The 11,663-nt window shown below is 38.1% G+C and overlaps 1 protein-coding gene across 9 annotated transcripts in view; it reads right to left on the reverse strand.

Annotated features, from left to right (window-relative positions):
* Positions 1-11,663, reverse strand: part of LOC111866902 (coiled-coil domain-containing protein 113-like) — a 37,422-nt gene that overhangs the window by 3,219 nt on the left and 22,540 nt on the right. For all 9 annotated transcript variants that reach the window (XM_023856263.2, XM_023856257.2, XM_023856258.2 and 6 more), the window contains 3 exons: positions 9,280-9,487; positions 8,121-8,351; positions 981-1,213 (listed from right to left, as the gene is read on the reverse strand). In XM_023856263.2, coding sequence (XP_023712031.1) covers positions 981-1,213; positions 8,121-8,351; positions 9,280-9,487 — 672 coding nt within the window. The remainder of the gene's footprint in view (positions 1-980; positions 1,214-8,120; positions 8,352-9,279; positions 9,488-11,663) is intronic.

Genomic DNA, 11,663 nt, shown 5'->3' on the forward strand with positions numbered 1-11,663 from the left:
CATTATTCCGACGGAGCTCAGAAACACGATCCGCTTCTAACAATGGTCGCGGCCAGACTAACCGATGCACGTGAATGAAACTTTGTGTGACGGTAGAGGGAAGTCCAAGGGTCAATGCCCTACCCTCCTCTTCGTCAATGACGTGGCCGGAAATGAGTCATAAAAGTAATCCGGGTTCTTTATTGCCACACCTTGTACAATCTATGAAATGTCTTTTACATATACACATATTGTGACAGATGTATCCTAGGTCAGTTTTTATTTGAAACTGCACAACACTACTGTATAAATTTTGACTTGGCTCAATGAAGAAAAATCTGAAAACAACATGAGAATGCTTGGGGCTTCTGGGGTTTTGACTTTTTTCCATTGTCTGGTAATCTACAGAACACAACATTTTTTTTTAACTGGATCTGTTTCCAAACTCAGATGAGGGGGTGGGAAACACCTACTCTGTTGGGTCCAACATGAAATGCTAACCTCATTTACTTGGAAACTATAGAAGTCAAAATTATGCACTGAAATGGATTAGTAATTGTATATTATCAGTCTGTTGAATTCTTTACCATAAGTATTGAAATCTTTAAAGAAGACCACATAAGAAATTCTTGTTTCATATTGTGGATATGCATATAAATGGTTAGAAACTGAAAGCAATGAAAAATAAGCTACACTGTTTTATGTAAAGTGGGCAGACTGTTACAAGCCAAACACTAACCTGTCATTTCTTTTGGCTTATTTTGAACTTCATCCATCGTCTGGTATATAAAAGACAAAAGACCACAACGTCCAGTGATCGAGACTAGCTCTTTCTAACGGGCCCAACTGAGTAGGTTATCCTTCCCCACCCACCTGAAGACGGAGACAGATCCAGTATCTGAATGTCGTGGTCTTTTGTCTTTTATATACCAGACAATGGATGAAGTCCAAAAGAAGTACAGTATACACCATCGTCAGAATCCTTTCAAGTCGTAACTAACCTGTCATCTTCTTCATCTTCAAGAGATTGTGGTTCTTTTGCATAACTGTTTCTAGCAATTGACTGTTCTCAATCTTGAGCTGTTCAAAATCAATTTGATGTAAGTTTTCACCAAGCACTTCCTTCTGCTCCACTAGCTGATTCATGCGTGTGAACACAGAGCGCAGTGTACTTGTACGAAGGCGCAGCTTCTCTATCATTGAGTCTGCTTTCTTTAGCCACTCTTCTACATGCCTGCTTCAACAACAAAACCAACAAAGCATGTGCAGTCTGCTTTGGATAAGTAAACACTGCCTAGAAGAGCACTGATATATGAGTTCATCCAAATACACTAAAAAGGAGGCAGACTAAGTTAAAAATTGAATGATACAAACTCCGTCCCAAGTGCAAACAATATATATTATATGTCTTTGATCTTGTTCCTTCTACACTACATGTTTCGGCCTCTATCGGCCATCATCAGGTGTATACTCTTAACGTTGCTGCCACACTGAACCCAGTCTAAAATTTAACATTTAAAAACACAATGTCACTTTCTTCGTATTATCAACATCTACCTCATTGATATGTGTCTGGTATGTAGATTATATTGCACACGTCAAATTTGATATTCCTGTAGTAGCGCTATAAAATCTTTAGTTATGATGTTTTTAAAATCTTTAAAAAAAAAATTTCTCTCTAAATTTAAAATTTAAAATTNACTGGGTTCAGTGTGGCAGCAACGTTAAGAGTATACACCTGATGATGGCCGATAGAGGCCGAAACATGTAGTGTAGAAGGAACAAGATCAAAGACATATAATATATATTGTTTGCACTTGGGACGGAGTTTGTATCATTTATCGTGTAGAGTGCAACAGGATGCTTAAATATAATATTAAAAATTGAATCCCAGTCCTGAACTTGTGCTCTAGGAAATAAAGAGGAATAGATTAATGAGGACAGCATAAAAGAAGTGGATATATATGTTTCATGTACGTATCATGCTTCAGTGGACACTCTTAATTTTAATAAACTAAATATGGTGCTTACAGTTATCAGTATTTTGAGAACTATAAATATACCCATACAATCATGGATTAAATTCTCAGCTTCATAAAGGGGCAAGCCTGGCAACATTAAAAATGATGTATGTCATGAATAATTTACATGACTCTGTTAGCAAAAGAAACTTTGCATGAATAACTGGATATGAAACTCTGGACTTAAAATATTAAAACATAAATAGTACAAAATATTGTAGCATGTAGACCCGTTGCTGGGTAATGGGCATGAAACAACACCTGTTGCTAGGGCAGCAGATTCTTAATAAACGGGGTTAGACAACTCTCTTTCTGGGCAATGGCTCTGTAAACACATTTCCGTGGCAACCGATACTAGTGCAACAATAGAAGAACGGTTTTTCTATGTGGCCCTTGCTCAGTTGTTATAGCCACAACAGTTTGAGAAATGAGCTCAGTTGTGGAGTGTTAGCCAGCAGGCAATGAAGTGAGCACAAAAGCTGAAGAATCTCCATTGTTAAGATCTGTTATGAGGAATCTACTACTGAAAGCAGACAGAAGATTTATCATGTGCTCTAGTTATTTGTAAAGTGTGTAGATCAGCGATAGCATTGTTAAGTGCTTGTAGTTCTGAATCATGTGTGTAAGTGGTCAATAAATCCATTCACCAATCCAAACCCAATCTATATTCACCCCTAAATCAAAACAATATATTGCACAGGCTTTATCACATACATTGGTAAAATGTGATAAGGTATGTAACAGATATTCTTTTGGGACAATGGCTGTTCCAGTATTACCATATAGAAGTGAAATGGGAGTAGCAAAGAAGAAAGACAACAAATATTCAGTTTAAAAAAATGAAATTTTTTAGGTCACTCAAAGGAAATTAGGAATTATGAAGAGAATTAGAAATATATTCAATATAATACATGACCTGGTGCTTAGAATATCTGCCTTTCATTAAACACCAAAAGGAAGAAGAGATACTGACTGTTCAAAAAGTGATGAGATGCTAAAGCCAAAATGGGATGAATTTCTATGTGCTAAAGTGTAGAAGATGATACTGTACTGCAGGACTGCTGGCTATGAGATATAGCTAATGTATGAAACCCTATTTTTAAAAAATGTCGTCTCTATCATTAGTTGCATACTACCTTAGGAGAACATACATACAGTACAACCTTGACAATTCGGCTATTAAAACACTGGTGTGTTCAGATTATTGTATTTTAAAAATTTGGAATTCTCAGTAAATCATTTATTCATAAGATTTATATGTGCACTCTATAGTGTCACATGTATGAGTGGCTATGGATGAGGTTTGGCTTGGTAATTGGATTTACTGAATTCTTACAGATCGCAACTACAAGTAACTATAGCGCTATCACTAATTCACACATGCTGCAGTTCACTACAGCATGCACCGAGTCTTATCAGTCTGCTGTGCCTTCACCAGTCATCTAGTAACGGCTGCCAACAGCAGACGTTCCCCTTCCTCTGGGTTCCCAAACTACTTTCATGCCTCAGCTACCACCTTCTAACCACAACAGCTGACAAGGACTGAACCACATTAGTCCTCTAACTCACTCATTCACCAATTAATTTTCTCCACTCTGCTGTACTGCACTGCACTTCACTAACTCAACTGAACTTGGTTGGTTGTCATATAGCCTCAGAGCAGACCCACAGAGAATGCCACTGGTAACATCTCTTCTATTGTGTGATGTCACTGCACATGTGACGCATTCCTCTGCTGCTTGTGTATGGGCCATTACCTAGCAATGGGTGTTGTTTACAGAGTCATTGCTTAGCAATGAGTCTACATGCTACAATATTATGAACATTGGTTATACACCAGCTTCAGGCCAAGTGATGGCTGGGTTACATCTTTCACCACTTAGAGAGAGGCAGATTTAGAATGAAATTTGTAATTTCTGAAGATACTAGGGTTTTTCTTGGAGAGGCAGTGGGGGGGGGGGGGCCTATATGTCAGTTCATATTAGCATGGGTTCAGGCTACTGTATACAGTTTTATTTTCAGTATGTGTGAAAAATATGCGCTATGACTGGAATCCTGTTATCAGATATAAAAAAACAGTTGTTGTCTTGTTTAGCCATTTAATGTAATGCATAATTTTCTGCTTAGTAATGTCAAACAACAATGTACACCTTCTTTTATTGAACTGAAATAAATATAAAAACAGGTAACAATTATTTTAAATCTGAATTTTTTATTTCATTATGTTTGATATAATTTTTTACCGATCTATGTAAAGGAACCAAATCATGTATCCATCTAGCAAGTGTCACATAACTTCGAACAAGGCAAGAATAACCTTGAATGCACAGAAGAAAAATTTCAGACAAGGGGGTGGGTTCGAGGGTGTGACAGCATCTGTTTATAAACATCAGTTTCCTTGTGCACTAAGTCATACATAATGAGTAATAAATTATGTCAGGGTATAGGTCTACACTCACAGACGAAGCAAGTAATTGCAAATGTATGTAATTACTTAAAGAGACTAGCAGATAGTGGAGCTGCTGTAAACTTAAATTCAATCCCGAAAACAGTATGTGAAGCTACAGGAATCGGCGTACTGCACTGAATGAAATTATTCGAAAAGAAAAGAGCTTAGAAGAGGGCACTTTCTTTGACTCACCGACCAAGAAATGTAAGGAGAAACCTGTAACAGAAAGTGATCAGTTTATAGAAGACACCATCAGAAGAATGATCTATGACTTTCATAAAACAGAGGGCGAAAGAATTACCATGCCCAAACTTCACAAAAAAATGGTAAGAGACATAAAATTTGAAGGAAGTCTTCCTAGTTGCAGGAGAATTGTTCACTGGCTTGGTTTTCGTTGGAGAAGGACGAGGGATAATAGAAAAACAGTGATTGAAAGGCATAACACCCGTTCTAAATGCCTTCATTATCAGCGGACAATCAGGCAATATTGCAGAGAAGGTCAGCCTGTTGTGTATGTCGATGAAATGTACTTGCACAGCAGCCACACATCATCATACTCCTGGGATGACTCTCTAAACAAAACACTCTCCTCTCCTGTTGCCAAAGGTCCACGGGTAATTATTGTACATGGTAGTGGTAAGCAAGGTTTTGTGGAGAAAGTTTTGCTCATGTTTAAGTCAGGCAGAAAAACAGGAGACTACCACCACAAGATGAATTCTGGAAATTTTGAGAAGTGGATCCAGGAAAAATTAATTCCAAACTTGCCTCATAGAATGGTGATCGTAATTGACAATGCAAGTTACCATAATATTGAAGTAAACAGAGTGCCAACTTCAAATACCAAAGTAGGTGAAATGAAACTGTGGTTGGCAGAACGGAACATTTCATGTCCGGCTTCGGCACTGAAACCAGACCTGTACGAAATAATACGAAAACACAAATCAATAAAGAATATAGACTAGACGCTATTTGTGCTGGTGCTGGACACTCTGTGATATGTCTCCCACCTTATCATCCAGACCTTAATCCTACTGAGATGGTGTGGGGCACTGTTAAAAATTGGGTGGGCCAAAGGAACATGACATTTAAGTTGGATGATGCAATGCATCTAGCAGGGGAGAAATTTAATTCCATTTCTGCTGAAGACTGAGCAGCATATTGCAATAAAGTGGAAAATCGAGAGGACCAGTACTTTACAAGGGAAATGGATATCGACACCAGGACAGACAATATAATCATCACATCAGATAGTGAGGAAAGTGAAACATCAGATGAAGATGATGAGTAAATAAGATATATGAGGTGTTGTGCCCCAACTTTATGTACAAGTGGATATATTTTTATGTTAATTAAGAATAGGTGTTTTTAGAAATTAAGGTTAAGAAATAGCCAAATGAAATATACAAGGAAGCAGGATTTGTTAAGAAGGTAACGAGGCCAGTTAGGCAATAGGAAGCTAGCCAGAATGTTACAGTGTCAGCTTACTGCTGCTTGCAACAAGGAAGAGATTTAGTAAGCTAGTAGCACAGTAAGGCGCTGATGCACTAAGAACTTGCTGAGTCAGAGAAGGAGTAGGGTAGGGAAAGCAAACCCCCGTCACCAGTCAGCCAATGAGAGCTAGCCACCCCAACCAAAATCACGTCATGATGGGCAGGTGTATACACGCCCAGAAGCCGGTGGTTAGCAAGAAGAAAATATAAAAAGGGGATCATTATTATTATGGGACTTCTTTTGTTGACTTTTTGTCCGATGATTGTCAGATGGAGATCTATATTTATTTATGGCTATCTTGAGTGTCGTATTCACGTTCATCACTGTTAGATTGTTATGACGTGATCCGCAAGAAACCTCGGAGAGAGAGATGACGCCGAGAGGGTGTTGGTTGGTGGTGTGTGCCAGTAATGTCCTCACAAGTAAGTGGAACTACTCCATATAGCCATGGACATTGAGCATGATAATATTAAAGTGTAAACCCCGAGGGAGTTAGGAGGAGTAACAGATGGACGAGGCTTAGGAAGGAAAGAGAGAAAGGGGGAGGTCTAGAAACCCGGAGCCAGGTGAAATACGTGTAACAGCTTCCGACTGAAGGAGTATGTATTTAAGCCTAAGGTACCCGACAAACGTCGGCAGTGACTGTGTGTATATATGTATATAGGGTTAGATGAATAGATAGAATAGGAAGAAGTATGTAAAGTCAATGGACCTCTCATCCTTCACAGCACACACCTTCCCCTGTGGATCCTTCATCCCCTCTAGCTTCTCCGGAGAACAGTGGACCTGAGCCAAGGCGGCAGAAGTTTAAGTGGTTAACGAGTCACTCGGCCCCCCTTTATGACAGAACTAAGTGGTGACAAGGGGTGGGATTAGCCAACGGAGAGTTGGCTGATGAAGTGAATGTATAATTTCTGTAACCACCCCAATTATGACATTACACAAGGTAGGACCAGTTTTAATTTTCACGATATAGACTACATTTTTAACACGGACACACTAGTTAATTCTACATGTACTTCCATGACGAATGGCTAAATTCTTTTCTTCATTACATTTGACTATTATATTTTAATTTTCAAAGTATAAATTAGTAATACACATTAAACATATTTTTCTTTGCATGATGAGTGACAATATATTTGTATTATTGTAATATGTCCTTCAAAAAGAGAATAGGGTAGTTTCAATGAAACACAAGGGGTTTGTGAAAGTGGAAGAACGAGTGTTAAGAAACTCCTGCCACCACAAGCTATGCACGGGATTTGACTAGGAATGCGGGGCCCTGTTCAGAGTTACGTGACACTCTATATATATGTCTCTACGGGCTCAATAATACTGTGTCTGCCACATTCCTTTATAAAATCCTCTTTTTGTAATATCTCAATGTGTCCTACACATTTCTTCTCATCTTCAAGTGTTGCCCTGTAGGTAGCTTCATCCATAAGTCACTCAATATTTGCCCTCTTAAAAGTTCTGTTTCTTTTTTGGCAACTTGCCTTATCATCTTTGTCCACTTCAATCTTGTCATATACTTGCAATGGTATTGTATTAAATGTGTAACCTAGTGATTGTTCATTAGCAGTTTGAAAGAGTGCATACAATTTGTTTGGCTTTCTGAGCTCTGCAGGGTTTAACACATGGAAGCAACTCTGCTCTGGCCTCTGTTGGTCCTGTTGCTGTACTGTTCTATTTGGGCCAGTTCATAATATGAGACTTTTTTGAGTCTGCTGAAAGCAGTCTGTTCAGCAAAATGGAATGAATACTAACCCTTCCTTTAGGTAATTAATGAAATCATTTGTAAACCTGTTTATGAACACAGCAACATTCATTTTTGAATGATAATCAAAATGTACATATCTTCTTTTAGATCAGAAAACCAATTTTCTTCCTTAACAAATATATTCTGTTGAGATACAGCACTGCACACTATTGTTCTGCTTCCCTTTCCAGCTTTCACTCAAGTAGTATATTGGGTGGTCACCTGATGAACAGTTGTTATTCACTGCCCTAAGAAATGCCACTCATACTACCATAGTACCATTTTTTCCATTGCAAATATCCTTTCATCATAAAATTTTATATATTTGAAACCAACATTCCATAATATTATTACAAATGAGACTGGCCCAAACACTTTGTTCTGCCTATTATGTCAGAAAGAGCACCATTGTACTCACCGAACAAATTTTTCAGCAGGAATACACCCAGTAATGGGATCAACAGCCTCCCTAACTGCCTTGAGATTTGCATGTGCCTCACATATTTCCTGGACAGTCATGTGCACCTCTTCCAACTCAGCCTTGAGATCGGCTCGTGCCTTTGTAGATGTGACATGAAGCTTGTCAAGTGCAGCCTGCAGGTCATCTGTTTCATGACCTGCAATGTCCTCCTTAATGCTCATGTTAATCCTAAAAATTTATTCAGAAGATTAAAATCGGATGATAGAACGTTTTCTAGTACTTACTAAAATTACACCTGGACATAGTTTTGCAGTTCTAGCTTCGAATCTTCCAAACTATAATGTCTAGAAGGAAACAGAATTGTTTCCATACTAATTATGAGCTACACAGTACCCATAGCATGGCAACCAGTTAGTAATTTCTCAAGCAGGAGTACTGGGAATGTTTTTCTCTCCATCACTATATCCAGAATGCCAAGATCCTGTTTGGTATGAGCTAGAAATACTTCTCCCCGAACCACAGGAAACTGTAGGATAAAAATGACAAATGTATGAGGCTTTGCTTCTGACCTCTGGCACACTCTCATGATATGGTGTTTCTGAAAAGAACACCTCCATCTATTATCTATGCTTTTCACACTTACATAGAAGAGGTGGACAAATAATGGAAACACCAAGAAACTGAGGAATAGAATATGTGTTAGCTACATTGAAAGAACTTCAGTTGGCAATACAGAACATTCTTCTTAAGTTTGTTTACATTCTGTTGTCCTTATTTCAGTGCATTAGTGATTGTGTTGGGTGACAGTCCGTGTGAAAGAATCGGAAAATGGGAAACTTTTCTGCTTTTGAAAGAGGACAGATCATTGGTGTGTGTTTTGATAGAGCATCTGTGACAAAAATGCTACATTATTAGGTGCTTTGAGAGCAAGAGTTTCTAAGGTTAAGTCGACATACACAACTCATGGGAAGACAATATCAGTGAAGAGGAACAGTGGGTGAATATCAACACTGACAGAAAGAGATTGTCATACACTGAAGAGGACTGTTTCGAAAAATCACAGAACTACCGTGGCACAGGTGACAGGGAAAGGGTATCAAAGTATTTCAACCTAAAATGCAACACAATGATGCCACAAACCAATCATTGGATATACCTTGGACGTCGATCTAAACCATATGGCATCAACATGGTGGATCCTGAAGGCCGAATGATGGAATGAATGCAGGCAATGCTTCCTGAATCTTCTGTTCCCCGACGAGAGTTCAGCATGGAGTGGGCTGATGTAGATCTGGGGTATAACAACAACTGTGAGGAACCTGTATGTGGTCTAAGTGGAACTGCATTCACCATCTCTTGCATTCCTGCAGAAAATCCACAAAGTTCAACATAAAATACAACCTGGCTTTAACAAGAATGGACAGATGCTTGCTTACAGCATTTAGCACCATTCTCTGAACTTAAAATACATTTTATTAAAAAAAAAAAACAAAAAAAAACTCCCTGGTTTTAGTCTGTAAGCGAACTATACTGACCGAGTGACCGCCACTTGTCGGCAAAGTTAGTGCCAGCTTTAGTGGATAGAGGGTGTTATGTGGTCAGTGCAACAAATCCCCACGACCGTTAATTTCGGTTTTCTAGACTGGACTATTTCCTTAAAATAGCTCCTCAGTTATCCTCATGAGGCTGAGTGGACCCCGTTTCAGACCCACTACTTCTCAGAAAATCTGGTAGCGCCGGGAATCGAACCTGGACCTCTGGATCTGTAGCCAGGAACTCTGACCACTAGATCACAGAAGCGGCCATATTTACATTTTATTACATTTTTCAAATACAGTTGTTTTTTGTTCATCATCATCATCACTGTCCTTTCCAGTGGGTCTATTCAGACCTGTTACAGATATTACGAACATAATCTCTTCAAAAGGCTTACAAAACTTCGTCTATTTCTCAGTGATATTTTAAGATTTCTTTTCTGGAATCCTGTCAGAACTCATCCTATCAATACACCATTTCAATACACCAATTCTGTTATTTGTGTTTCAAACACAGTTCATTTTATAAAACCAGCTCATCATCATCAGTAATCTGTCAAGACGACAGATCCACAGTCTCTTCCAAAACAGTTCTTCCACTTAATGCGATCTAGAGCTTTCTCCTTCAAATGAGAATATCCTCTTCTGTCCCCAAGGTCATCCAGCATCTTCTTACGTCTTCTTCCTCATCTTCTGGTCACTTCTATCCACCCCTCTATCTTTCCTTCAATAACTTCTTTTAGAAGGCAGTTACTGCGTAAGATATGACCAATCCTATTAGCCTTCTGTTTTTTTATTTCATGTAGGATATTCCTCTGCTCACTGACTCTAAATAACACTTCTTCATTTCTAACATAATCGGTCCAACTGATCTTCTCCATCCTTCTCAAGTCGCAAAAAAGCCAGCTATACTATATAAAAATTATATCTAATTAAGATTTATAATTTTAATTTTAAGCTTTCTTTGATTTGATATATTTAACAAAATACAACCAATAAATAAAGATTTTATATTAAAAATGGTTTCTTTCCAACCAAAAAGAAAACAATGAACCAACTGAATAAACCTAAGTAGTTTTAGTGTAGCTTCCACACCAGAGTTTGTCCAAGTGTAGCAAGCTGTTCTGAGGATGAAAAACAGGATGGACACAAAGCTTCACATATATAATGTATTCAAAAGATATTCTTTGTTTTGTGCATTATACACACCTGATACACTGGGAAAGAATCTACATTTTTTAAACTCGTGTAAGTAAATACACTGTGTAGATATGAGTAATCCGTGTTTTGTTTAGTGAATTCTCAATCTGTAATGTTAATCACTTAAGGCTAGGATGGAATGAACCATGTTACTTTTCTGCAAAAGAGACGTACAATTTTGAAGCAAGCACTAACAAGTTTTGTTGAATGGTGGAGCTATACCTCCACTCCTCCATACATTATCTGGTGTCGTGCTTAATTAATTAAGCATAGGGACAGGTCTTTTTTACCTTAATATGACTCAAATAGTTTTGCACAAGTTTATGGGATAGATCCACACAAGTGCAGATGTAGGGTGAGACTGGGTGATAGACTGAGGAATATGATTTTAGTAACATTTAATTTCATTTATTCACCTTCCATAAATCATGTCGAGAATACAATCTCATGCGGATGTGGAGATCGTCCTAGTTACAGTCACAACTAAGAATTACAATTGTCATCCAATAGCATACACATTTGTAATAAAATACTGATAAACACATACATAGTATCTCTGTTTTTGGAAAGAGACTGTCGATTTAGAAGAGGAAAAGGAACCAGAGATGCAATTGGAATGATGAGAATTATAGCAGAATGAACTTTGGAGATAGATGAAGAACTGTGTGCTTGCTTTATAGACTGGCAGAAGGCATTTGACCATGTAAATTGGACCAAATTAATGCAGATCCTAAAGGAAACAGGTATCGATTGGCGTGAAAGAAGATTGATTAGTAAATTGTACATGGATCAGAAAGTTAGAGTG

Source organism: Cryptotermes secundus, unplaced genomic scaffold, assembly GCF_002891405.2.
Source record: "Cryptotermes secundus unplaced genomic scaffold, Csec_1.0 scaffold810, whole genome shotgun sequence".
NCBI lineage: Eukaryota > Metazoa > Arthropoda > Insecta > Blattodea > Kalotermitidae > Cryptotermes > Cryptotermes secundus.